This window comes from Vulpes vulpes, chromosome 13, assembly GCF_048418805.1.
Source record: "Vulpes vulpes isolate BD-2025 chromosome 13, VulVul3, whole genome shotgun sequence".
Classification (NCBI taxonomy): domain Eukaryota; kingdom Metazoa; phylum Chordata; class Mammalia; order Carnivora; family Canidae; genus Vulpes; species Vulpes vulpes.
The window spans coordinates 40,593,023-40,617,976 of NC_132792.1; the positions used below are offsets into that span (position 1 = coordinate 40,593,023).

Sequence of the window (24,954 nt, forward strand, 5' to 3'; positions counted from 1 at the left end):
TGAAAGAGAGAGAGAGAGAGAGTGTGTGTGTGTGTATGTGTGTGTGTGTGCATGCACACTAGTGGAGGGAGGGGCAGAGGGAATGAGAGAGGGGAAACAGATTCCTGACCTGGAGAGCACGATCTGAGCAAAACCAAGAGTTGGATGTTTAACCGACTGAGACACCCAGGCGCCCCTCCTTTGCCCATTTTAAAATCCAGTTATTTGTTTTTTGCTATTGAGTTCCGTATATATTTTGGATATTAACCCTCACCAGATACATGGTTTGCGTATATTGTCTGCAAGTCTGTAGACTGTCTCTTCACTCTGATGATTGTTTCTTTTGCTGTGCAGAAGCTTTTCAACTTGATGCAATCCCATTTCTCTATTTTTGCTTTTGTTGCTTGTCCTTTGGGGGCCAGATATGCAAAAATCATTGCTCAGACCAATGTTCAAGGCAAGCTTTTCCCCCTTGTTTTCTTCTAGCAGTTTCACAGTTCCAGGTCTTATGCTTAAGCTTTTAATCCATTTTTAGTTGGTTTTTGTATATATTGTGAGACAAAGGTCCAATCTCATTTCCACATGCAGCTATCCAATTTTTCCATCATCATTTATTGAAGAGATTCTCCTTTCCATAGTGTGTGTTCTTGGCACCCTCGTTGAAGATCAGTTGAACTATAAATGCATGGGTTTATTTCTGGCCTCTCTATTCTGTTGCATTTGTTTCTCTGTATGTTTTTATGCCAGTACAGTACTTCCCACATGGGCCTCCCTATAAGGCTGCTCTGATCATGGCTCCTTGAGGAGTGAGTCATCCAAAAGAAAGAGAGAATGACCAAGGCAGAAGCCGTGGTGCCTTTTATAACTCAATTTCAGGAGGGACATCTCATCGCGTCTGCTGTCTTCGATCGATCACACAGACCAAACCTGTAAGCTGATGACACAGGGAGGCAGGGTGCAGTGGGAGTCATCTTAGAGGCTAGTTACCAAATATCCCAAGTATTCTAAGCAATGAAGATGGCCGAGAAAACACTTTAGCTAGACTGGACTGAACAAACTGGTGGCTGGCAATTCCATCCATAGGTAATGGCCCAAGACTTTGAAGAGTGGCTATTTCATCACCCAAGGCCAGTTGTCAAGTTGGCCCAAACCTGAGTAGAACCCAGTGATCCTGCACTGTTAACCAAGGAATTGAGAGGAATGAAAACATGATGGTTTGAACCAAACATAATAAGCTTACATAGCAGGTTACTAAATGTCACCATAGGCACCGGATGACTAATGGCGACATGTAAATCACACAGATGTTCTGTTGCTTAACCACTAATCTTACCTGATTTAGAATTACTCGTCTCCCACGTATGAGAAGCTAGAAGCCTGATTTCAGCCTGGCATGGCTTGGCTGACTTTGTTTTTGTTCTTCTTCCTCTTCCTCCTGCTCCCACCGAGTCTTGCTTGTGTCCCATGATGGTCCCGGCCAGTGCTTGCCTTCTCAAGTAGTTCTATCCTTAAACCTATGCTGGCTGCAAGGGTGCTGCAGTCGCCCTATACCTCCTTACAGCTCTTCTCTGCAGTTCCTACCTCTCTACCTCTTCTCCGAACAAGGTCCTCCATCACACTGAATGTTCTGGTCATACAAAAGGTCCTCAGACATCTTCAAACATACAGTACGGTTTCAGGTTTCTGGGCTTTGACAGATGCTCTCCTTCTTCCAGGAATGTCATTCCATGTCCTTTTCTGCCTAGGAAACAAATTTCCCTTCGCCTTTCAAATCTCTGCTCAAGCGTTTTCCCTTCTAATGAAATTTCCTGGACTCTCCGGGGCCTGCCTTGTACCTTTGGCACACCAGGACAGAGTTCATCCTTCTCTTTCCTGGATTATTGCTGGAACTTCTGCTTGTTTCAATTCCTGAATCACTCTTACTTGAGGGTAATTTTTCTTTTATTTTACACATGCATCTTTCCAAGCAAAAGGTGAGCTCCTCGAAGGTAGACTCTAGTTTTTACCCTCAACAGTTCCCCTCGGTGCCTAGACTGTAATAGATTTCGATAATATTTCAACAAATAAACTGAGGAACTGAGAAACTGCACATCTGGACACTGCAGTGTCCTGCTAAGTGAGAAACATCTCTGGTCCCAACCTATAACACTACAACTTTGTTGATGCCCTCACTGGGCACACTCCATCTGTCTATGGGTGGCTCCATTCCTTAGGTGCTAGACTAACTACGGAGCTACATCAATCTTTGCTTTCTCTGAGGATCTTTGCCTCTGCTTCTCAGTGGGTCACTTGCTTATGGCCACCTGCTAGGTCTCAGGTCTTCTCAATCCTGAATTCTGATGACGTGGAGAAGCCAGGCAGCATGACGGCTTAGAGAAGAGGTTAAGGGGCCAGACTACCCAACGCAAGAATTAATGAGGAAATGTATGTAGCACTCTTTCTACAAGACCTGACACGTAGTACGTGCCCAAGACACAGTAGTTGTGGTTCCTGTCAGTGCTACGATGGCCGCAAGGTTAGTGCACTTTCTGGTTACACCTGCTGCCATGTGAGCCATCCCTAAGCAAGAGCCCCAGGGATCTGACCGGATCACCGGCGTGCTCGCTCTCATCTGCTCGGTCCCACAGCTCTAGCTCTCCTGACATCAGGACTCAGTGATCCAGTCTGTTTTCATCAGGCTAAATTAGGCTGATTTAACCCGTGCCCGGATAGGGAGCAAGAAAAACTATCGCTAACGAAGTCCTTTTGGGAAAACTGTCCATGTAGGCACCACCGATCCCTCTGCATTGGGTCAGTTCCAAAGACTTCTCTTTTTCCATCTTATCTGATGAGCCGAGACAAAATGGCCATGCTGATGGAAACTGCTTTGCATTCCAACTGCTGCTGTCCCAGCATAAAATACACGGTTTCATAAAGGCCCCAAAATGTCTAACATCTTTAGCTCACCACGCGTCAGCTCGCTGCTGCCTTTGCTCTGCAGGGCTTTTGTCCTGTCACTGGTCCAAGGTGTCAGAGGATCTGAAGCGCCCTGTCCCCTTACTGCCTCTAATCACTACTGAGATTGCTGCCACCATTCTCTTCCTTCTCTTGCCCCCCCCCCCCCAACCAGGTCTCTTGTCAGATTTCCCACGCTTCTCCAGCTTTTCTGCCAGAAGGCTGGCCTCCTCGTCAACGCTGCCAGCCAGTCAGTTCCTGTCCATCAAGGAAGCAAACTGAGTAAACCACTGCAGGAGAGATAACATCTTCGGTTGACTCTTCCTGGCTGCTTGTTTGTGCTCAGTGCCCAAGGTCTGAGGTTTCTGAAAGGCTGAACATGATCACTGAACTCCTTGCACCATAGTGAAATCTGGTTGTACAGCTTGGTCGAGAGTGTGCAGCAGGCCAGTCAGCGAGTTAAGGATAGCTTAGAAAAACAGAGAAGCGTGAGCCTTAGGGAAAGGCATTAAGTGGGAAACTCTCTCTCCCCTCCAGTCCATGAGGAAATAGTCCTTCGGGGGCTAAGTGCCCAATACTTTCAAACAGCAGCTAGGGTTCGTGGTTGGCCCTCACAGGAACACTTCTGCTCTGTGCATATGGCATAGAGAGCATCAGGGATCAAGGGTTGGATGGGGAACATTTAAGCAAGTTTTACTGGGGGATTGGTATTAGCCTTTCAGGTCCAATTGACTGACTCACTTGACAATGGAGACTTTGATGTCTCTCCCAATTAATACTGGAAGCCATCTCCCCTGGGGGGCTAACCTGGCCAAGGGGCTAATTTGTAATTTGGCACTTTCTTTCTTTTAAATAATTCTTTCCAACAGGAAACTACACCAAGTTTTAGAAATCATTGACTCAACTATCAAGTCGAACTACAGCTCTAGGAATAAATTATTTCTCTGCAACTGGACTGAGAAGTTCTGAAAAAGAAGGATAGAACTTCACTCCGGTTGATGTTTTGTGTACCACTAATGCAAAATAAAGTGAAGGCCGAACAGCCACTTTACATTCATTTTGTGTCGGCTCAGAGAAACAAAGCCCATGTATGGGGTCCTGCCTCTAAAAAAACTGAAAATCTTGATGGATAAAATTCAAAAAATTATTACAATTTAAAACCAGATATGTGCACATTTTATGAACCTAAATATTGCTAAGTAATCGAGCCTAAGTCGTGTGATCCTTAACATACGTGTCGGATAATCATTCTTAATGGCACGTGAAATACATGGATTTTATTAATATACTCACTTAGAAGACTTATAACTTGAGAGCTCTTTCGAAAACAATGCTGTATACTGTCAGGATTCAATCGAAGGCATACATTTTGTCATTAAGAACTGGGCAGAGAGGATTTAGTTCGGATTAAGCGTGGCTTGCAAAGTCAAGTCTGAAAGGAAAAGATCTTCCTACTGTAGTCAATTCAGATGCCATTCAAGATGTCATTTAACCAGCTCATCCAGGACTCACCTTTGAAGTTATTATTCATGAAAAAGGGATGTCAACTACTGACCAAGGAGAATAGGTATCTTCACACTCTTGCTATAACCCAAGAACAAAGCTAATAACTCATAGTCAGGCACGTGCTTTGACTCCTAAACCATGACTATGAAACACCAAGGCATAATTTGCCTTTCTGTTACAGTCATTAGCTCAATCACTTAATGAACTTAATTAACCCAACAAAATTCTCAGTGGGAGAGGTACAGAGAGGTCAACAGCAAATGACCACTCCTTAATCCCTTCAAACTTTCACCATCATTACTTTTTTAAAGGGCATTTCCTTAAAAAGTCCTGCCTTTGAGGTATAAAACTCACCTGTAATTGTATTTGCAAAGTTAAAGCCACACTTCAAAAAGAGTACTGCCGACAACTGCTGATCTAATGGCTGGCTTTAGTAGGGGACGAGGGGCTCGAGGGGCTCGTAATGGCCATCAACCATGAATAAATTGTGATACATATTCATATGGTGAATATTCATATGTGATGAATTGTGATACATATTCACATCATTGTGATACATATTCATACCATATTCATATGGTAATAAAGAGACTATGAATACGCTCAACAACATAAGTGAGTCTCAAAAAACTGAAAAGAGTAGTACCTACTGTATTTCATTTATGTGAATTTCTAGAATGAGCAACACTAAGCCACCGTGGTAGAAGTCAGAACAATAGTTAACATGGGGAAGGATGAACTGGGAGAGGGCAGGAGGGAATTTTCCATAATGGAAAAGTTGTGTATCTTTATTGGGGTTGTGGTCACCAAATTCCAAGCTACACATTTAAAATCTGTGCATTCTATTGAATGTCAATCGTATGTGGGATTTTTGCTAAAGTACTAATTACCTACTGGATTCTAAAGTTAAGTATAACCTATTGTCGTAGAAAGCATCTAATAAATCGCATTACCATTAAAAACCAACACAAGCCATTCAGAAAGCAGATATGAAGCTTTAATTTACTGTGGGCATTTCTGTGACCAATATTACAAACTTTTCACACGTCTTCATACAGATACATCTTTTATAAGACACAGGTTTTTGTTTTTGTTTTTGTTTTTTTTTACCAAGTACTGTGAAATATACCACCATTCCACTTAGTTAGGGGCATATTATAAATATCATGAGCCACTGATTAAATATAAATACAGAGGTTGATACACGTTAGAAAGTCTCCATAATAAAAAAAAGTTTAAGAAAAGCTAAATACTATGAAAGTTTACATACGTTGCATACTTTAAATATCACATCACAGTGACAACCAATTACAATAAAATCACAACTGCTTTTAGTACATTCAGATTTCTAACATCCAATTATTTTTGTTTCCATCATGTCAACTCCACACAGCGTTCTCATTTCTAGAGAGTAGACCAGCTTTTGGACTGCAGACCGAGTTTCTTGTGCAATAATGATTACTATTTTGATTGTGACCACTGGACACTGAATTTATAACATACTGTACTAAAAAGAGAGAAGACTATGAAGACTATGATATGGAACTCTTCAGTGGCGGTGTTCAAGGGAAATTAAAATAGCAGCCTGAAAATGGGTTTTAATAATCTACATATATTTCAATTAAAAGATGATGTCAAAACATTTAGAAATAAATACATAGTACAGCCTTCCCCTTCCAAAATGCTGCCTGGAAGAAAAGTTCCAAGCCAAATTAAGGGGAAAAGTGAGGGAAAAACAACTCAGAAAACAAACATTATATGCTGCTCTGAGCTACAATCTGCCTGAGTCTGTTTTTCAGTTGGAACAAGTTTTACCATCACTTCTACATTGCTTTAGTGTCCACAGTCCAGAGGAAGTCCTTGAACAGCTAGTTCATATTTTACAGAAATTGGAAGGACTCCTAAAACCCCTCAACTAATTACACACAGGAAAGCCAATCATGTGTTGTCTTAAAATCTATGTGAATATCAAACATAGTCATAGCCATTCTCTTAACGGTGATGCTAGAGGAAGTGATGAAAATATATGCACAGCTGTACACAGATCACCATTAAACACAGGACAAATGCCGTTTGATGCATATCAAATAAGCTCCCAAAAAGCCAATTTGAATATATTTATTTTCATTTACTTTGATGCAGCACTAGAAGGGACTGCGTATAATTACAGAGACTGCTGCAAACAACACTTGATGCTACTAAGGGTTCTATTAAGCATCAGGCATGCACAACAGTTACCTTTTAAAACTTCTCATGTATATATCTTAAGATTTCTACTTATAAGCTACAATAGGTTTAAAGCATTTAGTCATTTTTAAACCAAATATTTTAACTGACCTATGTCTACGTGGGGAAAAACAAAAACTCCCTCCCCGGTGTCAACACCCAAAAGTAATATTAAATCTTACTCCCCAATTTGAGACTTAAAACTTATTTTATATACGTCACCCTTGAAACTCCAAAAGTGGGGAAGATTCTGATCACTACTAACTGGGCAGTATGATTTCCTGGCAGCAGTCTATCCACCGCACACGCACGCACGCCAAGCCTTTGGGGATTACAAGGTAAGCAGGACGTGCTGGTGGCTACAGATGACAAGGATTGAACAAACAGTCTCTTCTTTTTATTCTGGATCATTTTGTTTCAAACTAAATGAAATGAAATCCTTTCATTACTACAAACTAAAAAATTTTTTCTTTAACATCAACATAAGAGTGGAGGAAACCAAAAACATCGTCTTCAAGTGTGTGGCAAAACAGAAAAGATCTTGATTACGTTAGGTAACCAGGGGTGGGGAAGGGAGTAGTTTGTTTTTCCACTTAAGAAGCATTCCAGTCAAATAATCACAAACACTTACAAATTCAGATTGGTTCTCAGTCATTTATGGCTTAAAGTACTGGATTTGAAAACCACTTCAGGCTAAAATAAAGTTATATGAATAATGCATAGATTGTCTATCTAGGAAATCATGCAGTAAATAAACATTCTCATGTACACTGGAACCTTAGTGATGAAAGGGGTCTGCGGGTGTGAACGGAAACGTTTCTTCCCTTTTACCAAGAGATACGCCCAGCAAGATCCTGGCTTTGGGCCTATTCAAGATCCTACCTGCCAGGTCATCCTGATTTTCTCAGATTGATAAAAGAAGCCAATGTCACAAGACATTTGCAACAAGGAACTGACTTGCTGCGAGTGCAGGCGCTGTGAGGTCTGAGCCAGGCAGGACGAGACGCTCACGGTCCTGCCACCCTGCTGCAAAGTCAATCTCCAGATCGAATGGGTAAATGCTTAGAATGACCCACTGGAAATGTTTATTGTATTAGTATCTTTTACAAATCTGTCTGCTCTTGAAATCTATTTCATTTTGAGAATTGCCAGGGTAATAATATCCACTTGCTATTCCTGGTTTTGATACGCCCCTACGACATGAGAATTGAACTGAACCACGATGATGGTAATGTCGTCTCTGTACATCCGGGCAAGCTCCTCAGGAAGACTAAGCATTTTGGAGAGGCGCTCGTGATCAACAGTCCCGAACTCGTTGTTGCCCACTGCGTGACGAATGAGATGGGTTGCTGCATTCTGGTCCTCGAATACTGAGGACATCTTGGCTCTCCTTTCCGTTAAAAGGCCATGCATCTGTCCTAGAGTCACCTTGTAGCCACCAACAGCTATTGGCTGTTGGTGATGCATGCCGGTCAGGTACTCACCCACAATCCTAACCACATCCTGCCTATGCATGGTCTCCCACAACCCATCAGTAGCCAACACTAGAAATTTATCCTGTGGCCTTAACCGGTGGTAAGTGACCTCTGGCTCAGCAGTGAGATAAGGAGGCGTGTAATAATTAGGAGGGATGAACTTGGTGTATTCGTTGTCGTTCAACTGGTCTGGGCCCGATTCTATCACTCTCTTTTGAAGGTCAATGCTCCATTTGAACTTTACGTCTCCAAAAGCCCTAAAAGGCATCAGCAAGCCAAGCAGCCGATCCTGTTTCACCACACTCTTGGCCTCATTCTTCGGGTGTTCCAATTTCAGCCGTTCCAGTTCTCTTTCATTCTGAGCGTTGTGATCATTAGAGAGAGTGACTGCTGACCAAGAGCCATCCTCTTCCTGCACACCCAGCATGGCCCTGCTATCGCCAGTATTGGCCACGTGAAGGTCAACACCGTCTACATGGGCCACACAGGCGGTGGCCCCAGAAAATGCCACTCGGAGCACCAGGTAGTTGAGGAAAGAATTGGGGTCACCAACTTGAGCCTCCAAGGAGATGTCATTGTCGAGCCTCTTGAAAGCATTAATTAAAGCCTCCTTAACATCGATATCAGTAGACTCCCCAGTGTTGAGGTCTATAAGTTCCTGCCAGTAAGTCCTCAAGCTGTTGAAATACAATTTGGATGCCTCCTTACTGAAGTAATCATTGGGGTGCTTGTGCCACTGGAGGATGGGCAGCAGCGCCCGACCACTCTCCACTGCATTTTCAATCTCTAGCAAAGTCTCATGGGGTAACAAAGAGACAGCAATATAATAGAAGAGTCTCTCGCTGACCGCCTGCGAACAGGCACAGCCCGCATGGCCGTCGAACACCCCCAAGAGCATCCCTCGGGTCTGCAGGCAGGTGGCCGCGCTCCTCCGGTCCTCGATGGGTGCATTTGCAGGCAGCTGATTGCTGTCAAATCCAAGGACAGAGCTGACGTTTTTGCCATCGAACTCGGGCACCTTGAAACTGTACTCGTTAGCCTTCAGGATGCTGTTGACTTGTGGAGGTGTGAGGTAAAACTTCTGGGGTGTGGAAGCGTATCTCCTCCCCTGGGTGTACTGCCACCAGCTCTCCTTCGGCCTGCAGAAGGTCGCGTACACCGGGTGGGGGCTGTATCTCAGGCGACTCTGAGGAAGGTACAGGGGTGGGCAGCAGAGATGCTTGTGGTGGCAGTAACAGGCAGTGCCATAGATTCTGCTCAGCTCGCAGTTACGGAGGAGAGGGAAAAACAGCTGAGCTGGCGCTGGCATGGCATCTGAGAACAGCGGCAGGCCGGAGCTTCCGACGGGGATTCCTAGACGGCAGGTACACAGACAACAAAGGCAAGAGTTACACTTGGGATCACTCCACCTAGCCTCGCTTCGTGCAACTGCTGGCAGGTGGACCTGCACTAGGCCCCGGGCTCTGAGCACCGCATCTCACGCGCCCACCACGTGCTCCTTCTACAGGGTGGATTGTGCTAAGTACAATTCTCACTCCCTCACGGAGCCACGACTACAGTCGAGCTTTACTCTTCTCTTTTCCTCACATTTCCTTGTGCAGTGCAGACTGTGAGGCACGTACAATAGATGCGGCTGGGAAAAGCTGAGGAGAAGAGGATTACATAACATCATGCAGCGGCCGTCCACCTGGACAATCACCCTCCTCCCTCTGTATCCTCAAGGCGGCCCTGGATCTCCCATATCACACAGAGACTCCTCTCATTAATGGCAATCCTGTTTCGAGACTTGTGGCCAATTGTCAACCTTTGATTACACAAGGCTATCACCGAAAAGGCATCAGCATGTATCAGATGTTAGTATTGTGTGTATATATATGTTTTCATGAATTATTTTGTAAGCAATATACGTAGATCACTGTATTGATACAATGTTCATTGTAACATATAGCAAAAATTTTACATAATGAATAAAAATAGGAATTCCAGTATTCCCTTCCTGCACCCCAGTGGACGGTCTTGCAAACTACGCTTCTCTAGACCACTGCGCCAATTCGGTGAGCTTAGGAACGTAGGTCTGCCTACAACTTGCCAAATAATCCTAGAAAGGTCAGTATACCTCTTTGGGCCTCACTTCTCTAGGTTGTAAGTGAACACACCGAAGCAGATGCTATCGAAAGCCTCTCCTAGAATCCTATGCCTTTATAAGTGTTAGCTGACGTGAGGCTTTGAAATCAGATACTAGTTTCATTTTTTTCATTGTTTAATTTACTGTACTCTTTGTGATAAAAACAATTTTAGGTATAGTAGCAGCTCTAAGACTTTGTTAGTAATGTAAACGCTCTCAGTTCTGGAATTTAATTTACTTGCTGGTATTTTCCCCTGATAATCAGAGGAAGCTATAGAAATACTATTTTCAAACATTATGGATCCGAATAGAATTTAATACCTAAAAAATATTTTCTTACATTAAAAAAAAAGTATCCACTTGCCATCAGGAAGCAATAAACAGTGAAATAAAAGTCTAAGGTTTGTATAAAAAAGGTACACATATTAATCAAGAATTAAAAAATGTAATACTATATGACACTGAAAATATTTAGCCAAAACATTTACCTACAAAATGTTATTTCATTTTATTTTTATTTTTTTAAAGATTTTACTTATTTATTCATGAGAGACACAGAAAGAGAGGCAGAGATACAGGCAGAGGGAGAAGCAGGCTCCATGCAGGGAGCCCGATGTGGGACTTGATCCCGGGTCTCCAGGATCACGCCCTGGGCCAAAGGCAGACGCTCAACCGCTGAGCCACCCAGGCACCCCTACATAGAAAATTTTATGAATGTGTATCACTAATCCAGATAATTCAGGCAAGGGGAAAAAAAACCTCTTCCTTCTCACTAGCATTTATTTCCCCTGAATTCTTGAGGCCTCACTTCAAAGAATTTATTTGGCCTGTAAAGAAATACTTTAGAAATACTTTATTATTTCTTTTTTAAGTGGGCTCCATGCCTAGCGTGGAGCCCAACACAGGGCTTGAACCCAGGACCTGAGACCAAGACCTGAGCTGAGATCAAGAGTCAGACACCTAACCAACTGAGCCACCCAGGCACCCCAGAAATACTTTTAAAAAGGAAATAAATGTGGTAAACAAAAAATATAGAAATACAGAAAACAAGACCATTTGAGTCATAATATCAGCATTTCCTTAAGTTTGAACCCATTACAGGAAAAAAATGTACAAATATCACAGAGATTGTTAGCTATATGTTACGTTACTTTCAGGTACGCCCTTCTGACAATTAGAGAAGTGATAAGTGAGATGTAGGAAAGCAGAAAAAATCAAACACTGAATAATAACCGATTCTTGTCTGCTTCTGTAATAAGCAGTGCATAAGCCAGGCATATAGAACCTCTTTTGCAAATGACAGAAAGTATCATTATTTTAAATGCACTATTTAAGAAGGGATTTGTTTAAAAAACTGAAGATAAGCATAGGCAATAGAAGCTAATGATAAGAATTTTGGAAATAAGATCAATAACTAAACAAGCATTCTAAAATGCAGTAACGGAAAAGAAATTCCAGAAGGACAGGAATCTATCAAGACTAACCACTTAAATAACCGCACTTAAACTGAATACCTGAAAGTCATCCAAAGGTTAAGGGTACATGATTGAGCCAGGAGATGTGCTCAAATGTTGGGCCACATGACATTGGCTTCCAGGCATAGACTATATCTCTTGTCAGATTTGCACGCAGAGAGCACAGTAACTCACTTCATGCTCTGTATAAAGATTTTCTAATATTAAAAATATACACGGATGCCCATCTTAAGGGAAAATTTTCTCCATGAGCTTAGATTAAGTTTGTATTTGTGCAAAAAAAAAAAAAAGTTTGTATTTGTGCTATTTTAAAATGTAAGACTTTTACAAGAAGAAGAAATGTTTGCTTCTGCGTGATTCAGTTGAACTGAATCAAACTACTACTTTGTGCATGCGTGTGTGTGTACGTGTTTGCAAGGCAGGGGTTTGGTAGATGCATAACAGAGTTTGGTTATATGATGTCTAATCAAGGAATAACAAGTCCAAGGAACCTGCACTTTCCTTAAATACTTTGTTTTGACAATTCTTCTGCTTTTGTAGTCGACTGCAAAATGAATGAAACATTGTGGCAAAAGAACAGATTCATGCAGCAGATGGTCTGAATAATACATAAATTCAAACAACAAGCACTCAAATACTCAGGTAATAGAATTTTCCTTCACCGCAAAAGTCCTCGAGATTAAAAAAAAAAGTGGAATTTATCAACTTTCAGTTATTCAGAGGCTTAACATATGGACTGAGACTATCCCAAGCCCCCAACTCACAACATTCCTTCAAAAGACAAATTCTTGGAGAATATGGAATTCATGAAAACCCTGCTCTGTGATTAATGAGTGTTCTATCATCACCAGCACACGTGATATATTCTCTCCATCAGACCAGAGATCCTTAGAAGTCAGAGTACTTTCAAATGTGTAAAGCATAAAGGAGCACTCAAAAACTGAGCATCTTTCTGAATATCCTGTGATTCAATCACAGAACCCCATGAAATCAAAACTTTTGCTGACAAACTCGCTAAATTAATGAGGTAGAGAGCTCTTGACCAGGCTATTAAGAAGGGCAACAAGGTGCAGCGTCAAGAAACCGAGGAGTGTCATATTTTCAAGCGATCTCTGAGCACAATTTCACTGAAAAGTTCCCATCCCGTGATCCAGACCCAGGCACCTTTACACGCAGTATCTTAGAGCTGGGCAAATTTGGCCCATTTTGCCAATGACTAATAAGAAAAGATGCACCGCAATCCGACACAGGAGCGAGATTCTTACTGATGTGCTCGGCAGAGCCTGTGCCAGGAAATGATTCCACTTCATTCAATAAACCCACAGACCCTATTAATTAGAAAATGCTGTTATACTGCTCCGACTCCGCAGCTCTTTAGCTTTCCAAGCTTTTGGTAAACGGAAGAGGGAAAAAAAGGAAGGAAAAAGAGCCACACTAGTCAATGTGTCAGAACCTCAGTTTATGTAATCCGATTGCATGAAACACCCTGTATAAAGACTTGAATTTCTCGGCATTTCTGGAAATGCCTAGCCATTTCCCAGCCATTATCCATCTCTCCGTGAGTGAAGACACCCATTTCCCTCTGAAGCCCCGAAGCCCCACGCCAGCACTTGTTTGATGAGTTTCCTCGGTCCCTCCCTGGGAATTGCACTAAGGTCTCCGGGTCCAGGACCCCCGCCCCCCCCCCCCCCCCCCCCGCCCTGCTTCCACCTACCTCGCCCCTTCCTCCACGGCGACCCACCGAAAACCATGCACACGCAAAGCCAGTCACCATCCTTCCCGGGTACCCAACGCAGGTGGTCAAGCGCATACCTACCAATTCGTCTGGGCCCGGGACACACACACATTCTCCTGTCATCACAACACGGAGCCGACAACATCCACAACCCGCGCGGGCAGCAGCAGCGACAGCAGCACCGGCCCATTGAAAGCAAAGCAGAGATGCTCATTAGAGGAGGCGGCGGCGGGGGGCGGGCGCGGAGGAGGGGCGAGCCGTCGCTCCAGGCGGGAGGGGGCAGGCCCGGGCGGGCCCGGAGGGGTGGGGAGGACCGGAGCAGACGCACCCACCCACCCCGCGGGGGCGGCCGGGACACGGCCCGAGGCGGCGGAGACCCCGCAGCCGGCAAGGGTGCGCCCCGGGCCCGGCCACGCCATCCGGCCCGGCCGCGGAGCCCAGCGGCCCCCGGCATCCTCCGCCGCCCACCCCCCGCCCGGCTTCGGGGCAGGAGCCTCCGGCGGGGCGGCCCCGGGAGCGTACGGGGGACCTGGGCTCGCCCTCCCCCCGGTGCAGGAGCCTCGGGCGGGGCGGCCCCGGGAGCGTACGGGGGACCTGGGCTCGCCCTCCCCCCGGTGCAGGAGCCTAGGGCGGGGCGGCCCCGGGAGCGTACGGGGGACCTGGGCTCGCCCTCCCCCCGGTGCAGGAGCCTCGGGCGGGGCGGCCCCGGGAGCGTACGGGGGACCTGGGCTCGCCCTCCCCCCGGTGCAGGAGCCTCGGGCGGGGCGGCCCCGGGAGCGTACGGGGGACCTGGGCTCGCCCTTATCCCGGCGCCCCCGGCGCTGACAGCGGCCCGCCCGCAGCCCTAAGTCCCCCCCGCGCGCCCCGGGGCCCGCCCCTCCCCCGCCCGCAGCCCCCAGCGCCCCGGGACTCGTACCGCCCCGGCCGCCCGCCCGCAGCCCCGACGCCCCCGAGCGCCCCGGGGCCCGCCCCTCCCCCGCCCGCGGCCCGCCCTCCGCAGCCCCGCCGCCCCGCGCGCCCCGAGCGCCCCGAGCGCCCCGGGGCCCGCCCTCCGCACGCCCGCGGCCGCCGCTCCCCACGCGCGCCGGGCAACCCCTCACAACTTCGGGCGGGTCGGGGAGGATCCCGCCGGCGCCGGGCCGAGAGCAGGGGATACGAACCGGGCACGCAGGGGACGAGCCGCCTCTTGAGCACCGGCAGGCGGCAGCGGCACCCGGCGCTCCTCCCACGCCGCCCGGCTCGGCTCCCCGGAGTGCGGCCCTAGGCCCCCAGCTGGCCCACTCCCTGCCCCGGCGGGCCGCCACCCTGCCCCGCCCGAACGTCCGGGCCCCGGCGCTTCCCGCCTCCCGATTGGCTGCGCGAGGGCGGGTGGGCGGGGCGGAGGACGGCAGGCCCCGCCCGCGGCGCGGCGGGGGGCGGAAGAGCGGCGCGCTCCCGGCCCGCTTTGTGACGTCACGGGGGTCAGACATTCCCTTCCATTCTGAGCCAGCCGCTCATTGGCTGCGCGGCCCGCCCCACGTGACCGCGCCCGCTCGCCCGGCTGGGGGCGGGGCTGCGCGGCGCTAGGGACCCGCGAGCGGAGGGCGGGGCTTAGGCTCCCGCTGGGCCCCCCCGGGGGCGGGGCTGCGCGGAGCTAGAGACCCGCGAGCGGTGGGCGGGGCTTAGGCACCCGCTGGGGTCCCGGGGGCGCGGCTGCGTGCCCGGCAGGTAGCGGAATTGCCGGCGCCTCGCCCCAGCCGGGACTCTAAGGCGCGGCAGCCCCAGGTTCCTTTGCATTCGCTTGCAGATTTTAGACGGGGACTCGGAGCCTGAGTTCCCTCGTTTTCGGGACACCTTTCGGGTCCTCGTCAGGGGCAGCGAGAGGAAGTCGCGAGGAGGGCGCGCTCTCTGTAGAGCGGGGCGGGTGCTCGAGGGCTTGGGAATCTGTAGGGTCTCCTCCTCCCTAAAGGGTTGCAGCCTGCGCAAGCGGGAAGAGCGCTGGGGTCGGCAGTCAGGCCCACCGTCCAGGTCACTCCTGCTGCATGAGACGGGGTCAGTGAGGTGACGTCAGGCTTGGGGTGGCTCGGCCTCCTGTGCTTGAGCAGAAGACCTCCTGGGGCTCCTTCATTGCCTCCATCCACACTCCATCCACGAGCCCTTGGGAGCAGCGGCTTCTAAAAGCTTCCTTGGATATTTTCACTCATTTTATCTCCTTTCCCTTTATTCCCTTTCACTAATTTGTATGTCAGTGAGGGTGACAAAATATGAGAGACACCTAACTCTGGGAAATGAACACGGGGTGGTGGAAGGGGAGGTGGGGGGGGGGGGTTGGGGTGACTGGGTGATGGGCACTGAGGGGGTTTCTTGGCAAGATGAGCACTGGGTGTTATGCTATATGTTGGCAAACTGAACTCCAATAAAAAAAAATAATAAATGAAAGCTTCCTTGGAGATGACACCAGGTGGATCCTGGCCCGTCCCCTGCCCCGTGCTAAAGCTTAGTTTGATTCATTAAGCATCTCTGCTTGCTGGCCAACAGCATTCACAGGGCGATGTGAGCTGGATATAAAAACTGTCATGTTAATAGTGTTGCAGGGTTTTTACTTTTTATTAATCCTGCATTATTTGGTTTGGGTGTAATAAAGGAAGAAACTAAATAGACACAAAACAGTGCCAAGAACAGATGCTTCGTAATTGCCGGGTGTTCTCAAGCTGCTCCTCCAATCTCTAAATAAATTAGAGCCGCGCTTTTTTGTTCAGTGCCAGGCTGCCCACGAAACTCTTATAGCTGCTCTAAGTGGCCTTCAGCTCCGTTTACGCAGTCCACCGTCCTCACTTCCCCCTTTCTTGTTACTTCTTAAATGAGCATCCCATAATTTCCTAAGTATTTTTCATCGTCCTTTTCCCTATTAGTATATGATCCCTTTATCCATTTTTTTCTTGGCTCGTAGAAACAGTAGAATGTGGTTTAGCCTAGGGGGTAAGAGCGAAAGTGGAGGCAGGCTGCCCGGGTTCCAGTCTCAGCTCTGCGGCCTTACGTGGTCTTGGGCAACCTCTCTCTCTGGCTCAGCCCTCTGCTATGTAAGACAGGAATAAAAATAGTGATAACTCACAGGGTTGTATTACCTAGGTCAATATAAATATATATTGTGCTAAAGAAACTACATAACAGGTAGTAAGGGCTGTAGAAGTGTTAGCTGTTATTGGGGCGTGTGTCTGGCTCAGTCTGTAGAACATGTGACTCTTGACCTTGGAGTTGTGAGTTTGAGCCCCACATCGAGAGTAGAGGTTACTTAAAAATAAAATCTTGGGGGGATCCCTGGGTGGCGCAGCGGTTTGGCGCCTGCATTTGGCCCAGGGCATGATCCTGGAGACCCGGGATCGAGTCCCACGTCAGGCTCCTGGTGCATGGAGCCTGCTTCTCCCTCTGCCTATGTCTCTGCCTCTCTCTCTCTCTGTATGACTATCATAAATAAATAATTAAAAAATAAAAAAAATAAAAAATAAAATCTTGGGGCAGCCCCGGTGGCCTAGCAGTTTAGCGCCACCTGCAGCCTGGAGTGTGATCCTGGAGACCTGGGATTGAATCCTACATCGGGCTCCCTGCATGGAGCCTGCTTCTCCCTCTGTCTGTGTCTCTGCCTTTCTCTCTGTGTCTCTATGAATAAATAAACACAATCTTTAAAAATAAATAAATAAATAAATAAATAAAAAATCTTGAAAAAAGGTGTTAGCTGTTATTAATCTTATTGACATGTGTCCACATAAGTTGTGCCTGTTTTAGATTTAGGACTCCTAAAGGGTAGGAGATCCAGATCCTTAAGAGCCTTTAGTGCAATATGTTCTTCATTAGATACTAAGAAGTTATTAATAGACTGGAAAGACCAAGAACTTTAGGATATCAGTTTAATACGTGTGAGCGGTGTCCTGCCTCTCAGCCCCTCCTTTGCAGACATGGTGACCAGTTAACTGAAGCTAAGAGTAGATTTTTACAAGTTTCTGCCTGAGATCTCAGAAGTGAAGTTAATACCAGGCTTGTCTGTTGTCTCTAAACTTTCCCGAGGACTGTGATAGTAATGAGATTCCACAACGTATATACATCCATATCCATGACCTCTTTGAGTTGTTGGCTTGGTTGCATATACTTTTATTCCACACCAACATTGCCACTGTTCAGAGCACTTTTAAAATGACCATTTCAAATTGTCTTTGTCTGCACAGGAAACGCCCAACCTGTCTTATTATAACTAGCACCTTGGTTTTTATACCAAAATAGCATTGATTTCCCCCATCTTACTATTCTTAGTTCTAAATGACCTGACTATTTCTGAAAATAACACACATTCTCAAAAAACTAGTCTTTGCCACCACTAAGTATAGTCACAAGAATTTGTCCTGAGTATTGAAGGCAATGTCAAGGTATTTCTGGAATCAGGATAAAGGCTCCCCAATGTAATGCCATGAAATAAACCCATTTAGAGGAGCACGTTTTGTTTTCTCACTGCAAAGTTGGAGGATTCGGCGATAATGTGTCTTATAAATAAAGTCATGGTCTTGCAGATGCTTTAGTATCTCAACCTTGCCTCCTCTCTCCCGTGGCTCTCCTGTCTCTAGATCTCCGTTTAGCCACTTAGTAGCCTTGCTTCAAAAGAGCTGCTTGTTTTTACGTGGTCATCTGGCCAGGCAAGGACAGGTCCTTGGATGTGCTGCTCTGACCCCACAGACTGTTTTAGCTACCAGAACACCTGTTGACACTTGGACATTGGAAGGCACAGAAAAGAAGCTCTGTGACAGCCCAGGACTGTTGTAAAGAAGGGCTGGCAAAGAGAGAAGAAGGGGTTTCAAAAATAGTATGGTACCCAAAACAGGGCTGTGCAAGAAGACCTACTTTGTCAACACCCATGCTTTCTGTGATACCAGTAATGCAAAGACAGGTTCTTTTTTTTTTTTTTTTAAGATTTTATTTATTTATTCATAAGAGACACAGAGAGAGAGGCAGAGACACAGGGAGGGGGAGAAGCAGGCTCCATGCAGGGAGCCCGACGTGGGACTCACAGGGCTCGATCACAGGACCCCGGGATCCCAGGACCCTGGGATCACAACTTGAGCCAAAGACAGACGCTTAGCCAACTGAGCCACCCAGGCGTCCCTGCAAAAACAGTTCTTGAATGAGACCCTTGATAGTCATTTTGTTGCCCTAGAGTAAACCTAGAGATGAGCAAGTGCTGAAGCAGACTGGCCTGTTGTTCTTATGGATGGATGATCAAACCCTTGGGGGTATTGGAGGTTAGCTGTGACAGCATGGAGACGGTCCAGCAGAGTCTCTGTGGTCCCAGCCAGGGAGTTTAAAATAGACCCACATGTGGGTCTGACATACTGTCGGTCCCCTGGCTGCTGACTTACCCTTGCCTTTGCCCAAATCAACAATTAGAAGAGAAGTGGAGCCCACCACACTCCTCTTTTAAGTCCTACTTCCCTCCAGATGTCCCCCCCCCCATTCCAGATCTTGAATAGGAAATCAGCAAGTATTTACTAAGTCCTTCAGCAATCGCATCTCTTTTATTACCATCTCAGAGTTGAGAGTTGCTTCTTTGAAATCACTTGGAGTTTTATGCAGTGAGATGGACAAATCACCTGTAAGAAAGACACAGAATGTGTATTGTAGCTCATGGCATGTGGATGAGGGGCTTTCACATTTAACTCATTTAATATTTTATTTTTTATTTTTTATTTTTTTAAAAGTGTAATGGCTTTTAAAGTCATCATTGTTTATTTTATTTTATTTTTTAGATTTTATTTATTTATTCTTGAGAGATACACAAAGAGAGAGAAGCAGAGACACAGGCAGAGGGAGAAGCAGGCTTCATGCAGGGAGCCTGACGTGGGACTCGATGCTGGGTCTCCAGGATCACGCCTTGGGCTGAAGGCAGATGCTAAACCACTGAGCCACCAAAGGATCCCTTCATTTAATATTTTAAAAGAGACCTGCTGTCATCAGAATTCATGTGGCAACAGTATGTTTGAGGGAGAAAAATAAAGCTTCATTCTCAATTTGCAAAACTAGAGACAAAAGTTGCCTGATCAGTAGGCAGGAAATTTCTGTGCATTAATTTAATATGACAAAGAATATGAATATGAGGTTGCTTAGTTAGAGGTTCAGGGGCCTTAGTAAGAAGACTGCAGGTCTCGGGACCTGGGTGGCACGTCTTTCAACAGTCCCTGTTAGCAGTGTGTCTTGGAACACTGAGGATGACATGCATGTGGGGGCTTGGTATTATCTAGGCATGAGACAATCCACCAAACTGATTGCTCATTCGGTGTGAGTCTATGGATGGGTTCCCAAGAACACAGAGGGTGAAAGGTGAAGGAAGGGCTGCAGGGGAACTAAGACTATACCACAGGTGCCGATTCGTGGTGCCTCTGAAGCGGGTCAGGCCAGTCTGCAGACTCCGGGAGAGGCCCCCGCTCTATACGATCAAAAATAGTAGCTGCTGACATGCACACTTCTTGAAAGCTGTACGTCTTTGCTGACCTACCTGTACACCTTAACTACTAGAGTGTAAGCCTCCCAAGGGCAGGGACCAGGTCTCTCTTTTGCACAGATGTAAACCCACGGCGTGGCATACAGTGAGAACTAGCAGGTCGTGAGTGCCTTAGTTTACCCCATTGTCTCCTTATGTCCTCATAACACTCACACGAGGAAGGTGTCATCATTATATCCATTTCACAAGAGAGGAAACTGAGTCTCAAGGAGGGTAACTGGCTCAGGGCTACATGGGTAGGAAGTAGCAGTGGAGACATTTATCCCAGAGCCTGTGCTCTAAGACGCTCTAAGGACCACCACACACAATAGGTGCTCAATAATGAATGAATGACCTCACTTCAAATGAAAAAAAAAAAAAGGTGGCGTGCTGCACCCGATGAATGCATTGTGATAAAGAACTGAAGTTTCACGGTTTCTTTGTGGATTTGAGGTCAGACTAGATACTTGCAGAATGTTCACCCAGGCTTGTCATGTCTGTGACCAGCAGTGCATCCCGGACAGCTGAGTGTCTCACCTCCGAGTGACCACCCTGGTCAGAGCGCCGCAGGGTTTGTTCATGGTTTTTCAGGAGAACCGACTGTGGCTATAAAAGCGTATTTTCCTGAGAAGCCAGATATCAACATTTGTAGACGAATACCTAACCTAGTCGATTCATACCCTAGTAATAGATCTATAGGTAAGTATAGGATACAAAGTGAACAGTTTAATCTGTCAAAAAGCTAACAGTTATGTTGAGTTGAAAATGTCACTTTTATTTTTAAGCAGTATCAACTGGAGGGAGAAGAAGGTCAAGAAGAGAAGACAGACAAAGTGGAAGGTTAGTAATCGCTATCAGATTATGCATTCAGTGTCTGCCAGGAACAATGGGCTCTGGAACACTAATCGGAATATTTAGGTAATTACTCAGGTACAGTATCTGGGTTAATATTTTATCCCTTAAGGCATCAGGGTTTTAGGAAATAGGTGTGGGTTGGAGTCAGAGAGACCTGGGTTCAAATCCTAGCTCTGCTTCTTATCAGCTGGGTAATTTTTCAAAGTTTACCCGATGGCTTGGACGTTTAGGAAAAGCTAAGGCATGTCGTAAAGATTAAGGATAACGTCAATGAAAATACCAAACGATGGCTGGCCAGTGGTACCAAGTGGCAGCCCTTAAATGAGTTCTCTGTTGCTGCTCGAAGAAACAAGCACACATCCGTGGTTAAGAGTGCACCTGTCTCATGTCTCACCGTTCTGGAGGCAGATGTGTGCCGTGGGATTCAGCTGCCGTCTACACATCAGCAGGGTGCATCCCCTCTGCAGTCTATAGGGAAGAAACTGCTTTCTCCCCTTGCCCGGTAGGCCGAAGCTGCCTGTGTCACCAGGCCGATGGCCCCTTGTTCCGGCCTCCAGATGAGCAGCGGTGGCATCTTCAGATCCCTAACTCTCCTCCACTGCCCTCCTTGCTGGGGGACTCTTGCTATTGCCCCGGGCCAGTGTGATAATCCAGGACGGTCTTTTTATTTTATTTTATTTTATTTTATTTTATTTTATTTTATTTTATTTTATTTTATTTTATTTATTATTTTAAATCAGCTGATGAGCAACCGTAATTCCATCTATCACCTGAGTTGCCCCTGGGGATTCTGATGTGGATGCCTTGAAGGGAGGGCATTGTCCTGCCCACCACTGCGCTTTCTTCCCCTTAACATTTGTTCATTCGTTCCTACACTTATTAAAGAAAAATATGATGGCTGAAAGTATCTTTTACCCTCCAAAAATCTGTTTAGGTAGAGAGCTTAGATCTAAAAAAAAAATTTAATGGGGCACCTTATGGGTTAAATATCTGACTTCGGCTCAGGTCATGATGTCAGAGTCCTGGGGTGGAACCCTGTGTCAGGCTGTGCGCCCAGTGGGGAGTTCGTTGTCCCTCTCCCTCTGTCCGTCCCTCCTCTCGTGCTCTCTCTCACTCTCTCCCAAATAAATAAAATCTTAAAAAAAAATAAATTAAAACTGCACTGATAATCATATGTAGTTGACAGTTTTATTAAAAATCTCATTAGAAAATTAATTGGCAAGACAATCTGCAACAGGCCCTGGGATGAGCCATCGATTTCCTGCTGCAGACTTTAGGAGGAAAGATCACGTAGGTGTAGGAGACCCAGGGAAGAATCTCTGGAAATTTTGATTGTCTCTAAGACTGAATGTAATAGGGTGCCCCCTACCCTCCCCAAAGGACACACGTGGTCTTAGTTTACTTTAAGACGAGAACAATGGAGGTGATAGTCTTCTTCCATTCTGCCTTGGTGGCTCCTCACCAAACTTTGGAGGATGCAAAAAAATCTTCAGTGGAGCCATCGGAGGGCAGCCAACAGGGCGAAGAGCCTAGAACCGGAACATATGAAGAGTTTAGGGACATGCGTGGTGTGACCTTCAGGTACTTAAGTGATAGTCACATAAAAAGAAAGGTAGATTGAGCTTTCAAAATCCTAGAGTTTGAAAACGCCAGAACACATGTGCGTCAGATTTAAACTCGGTATTAGAACTTTATGTGATTATAGCTTTCCGAAAATGGAATGAGCTGCCCCTTGAGGTAATGAGTTTCCTGTTCCCCAAGGTATCCGAATAGAATCCAGACAAAAGTGTGAAAGAAGGAGTTCCCAAAGCCCTTTGTTCCTGTCTCAAACATTGTGCTTACAGTGGAATCATTTCCATTCCAGTCTTCCTACATGAACTGTTACCTCTTTCTAGGCTGAACCCATCATATTGATTTTCACTTGGTGTGGAAGGTACCCACTGAATATCGGGTGGGGGAATGGATGTGGCCTGGATGACATTGAGGTTGGACAGGGCGGCCTTTGGAGTGTCTCCGACTCTGAGACTCTCAGTTCTCTGAGCTAGGATTTGAACTAGGTTAAATCAGTAGAATGAGAATCCAGAAAGGAGATGCTAGTGGTACATCCTAGGTTTCACAGTAGGGAAAGGCCTAGAGAGGGGATGGAGCACGTCTGAGTGGAAGTGCTGTATTGGGTGAAGAAGAGGCGTTAGAGTTGGGGCAGAAAGTTGGGTGCTGTTTTCCCATAGTCTGACACATGCCTAAATTGTTCTGAAAGAAAAGTACTGTGACGATCTGTGACTGGATGGGGGTGGCTGGGGGCGTAGCATGGACTGAAGTATGTCCCTCCCCAGTTCGTATGTTGGATGAAGATGGGGCCCTCATGATGGGACTTGTGCTCTTATACAAAAAGACACCAGGAAGCTGGCTTCCCCACCCCCGTCCCATGCAAAGACGCATAGAGAAAGAAGGGTGCTGTCTACAAACCAGGAGGGCACCCTCACCAGGGAAAAGAATCAGCCTAAGCCAAGCTATGGCCTAAATATGGCAGTAAAAAGTTACAACTCTGAGCTAGACATTGGCAGCAGGAATATAAAGGAGGGGACAACTGGGGGCACCTGGGGGGCTCAGTCAGTTATGTGTGTGCCTTTGGCTCAGGCCATGACCCCGGGGTCCTGGGATCCAGTCCTGCATCAGGTTCCCTGCTCAGTGGGGAGTCTGCTTCTCCCTCAGCCTCCACTCTCTGCTCATACTCTCTCTCTTTCAAATAAATAAATAAATAAATAAATAAATAAATAAATAAATAAAATCTCTAAAAAAAAAAAAAAAAGGAGGGACAGGTGGGAAGAGACGTAACTGAAAACCCCAGGACTCGGTGGTAAGGTGAATAAGAAAGGGAGGAAAGGAAAGGTATCAAAGAGGCCCAAAACTTTGTGCATGGGTGACCTGGAGAATGGACATTTATGCTCATTGAGTTTGTTTCTTATTCAGATGGAAGGAATTTAGGGAAATATTCAGAATATTCAAGATTTCCCAAAACTCTTTCTGTGAAGCTCGTGGCTGAACATGGGCTGTTCTTAATATCTGTGAGGATGAAACGTCGAGTGTCAGTCTGGGTGGGGCAGACGTCTCAGAGACAAGCTGGGGTACGGGCAAGACTTGGCCCCGAGGGGTGGCAGTGATAGCAGGTGCTGCGTAGGGCAGCCCGTCAGGAGCCAGTACAAGCACAGACACTCGAGACCGATCACCCTGTGTCATTAAATGGCCTCTGAAGGTGAAAGCCTTTCAGCTCGTCCTCCACCTGGTGTCTTCTTTGGGGTCACGCCCAAGGAAAATTCTCATCCGTGTTAATACTAAGGATAATTATATGTTTCTTAAGTAATTGCGTTTTCTTTTAAAAATTTTTGGACTCTGAATTGAATAAATACCCAACTGTCTTGTGTGTGTGTGACAGGGTGAGGGAGCAGGTTGGAGGAAGTACTCAATGTTTTGGAGCCAGGATCGTGGTCCAGTTATATAGTATATGTGTCATATATTACTTTTTTTTAGCTTCTCTTCCATTTCTTTTTATATCCCTACCCTTGTTTTTCTATCCTCCTTCCTCTTTTAATTTATTCTGCCTTGTATTTTATGCATTCATTCTAGAACAAAGGAGAATAAGTCTAAACATATTTTTTATATATATTAGTCCCCATTTTATACATAAGGAAGCAGATGCTCAATTAATGTATCTAACTCACCCAAGATTCCGGCGGGCATATTAGTATTGCTAAGTAGCAAATCACCCTAGAAATGAGCAGTTGAACACATGAGCATTTATTTTCTCACTTGGTGTCTGCGAGTCAAGAATCTGGGAGCAGCTTAGCTGAGTGGTTGCAGCTCAGAGTCTGATGAGGGTGCAGCCGAGCTGTCGGCTGTGTTGCAGTCATCTGAAGGCTTGACTGGGGCAGGACAATCTGCTTCCAGCTCCTGCCCATGGCTCTTAGCAGAACATTTCCATTTCTTGCTTCATGGGCCCCTCTGTAGGGTTGTTCACAACATAGGGCCTTGCTTTCCCAAAACCAGTGAGTTGAGGGAGACATTGAGGTAAAGTTGCAATATATTCTATAATCTAACCTAAGAAATGATGTACGATCACTTCCTTACATTCTGTTGGTCACACAAGC

General features: G+C 46.2%; 1 protein-coding gene across 3 annotated transcripts; it reads right to left on the bottom strand.

Moving 5' to 3' along the window:
* Positions 1-5,394: 5,394 nt before the first annotated feature.
* PDP1 (pyruvate dehydrogenase phosphatase catalytic subunit 1) lies at positions 5,395-14,771 on the bottom strand. 3 transcript variants are annotated; one of them, XM_072734323.1, is made up of 3 exons: positions 14,616-14,760; positions 13,537-13,571; positions 5,395-9,473 (listed from the first exon to the last, which is right to left on the bottom strand). In XM_072734323.1, the coding sequence occupies exons 2-3, from the start codon at positions 13,565-13,567 to the stop codon at positions 7,816-7,818; spliced, it is 1,689 nt and encodes a 562-aa protein (XP_072590424.1). In that variant the 5' UTR covers positions 13,568-13,571; positions 14,616-14,760; the 3' UTR covers positions 5,395-7,815. The 3 variants fall into 3 exon arrangements, with proteins under 3 accessions (XP_072590424.1, XP_072590423.1, XP_025869433.2); XM_072734322.1 differs by lacking the exon at positions 13,537-13,571 and having other exon boundaries at positions 14,616-14,771; XM_026013648.2 differs by lacking the exon at positions 14,616-14,760 and having other exon boundaries at positions 13,537-14,264.
* Positions 14,772-24,954: the final 10,183 nt, after the last annotated feature.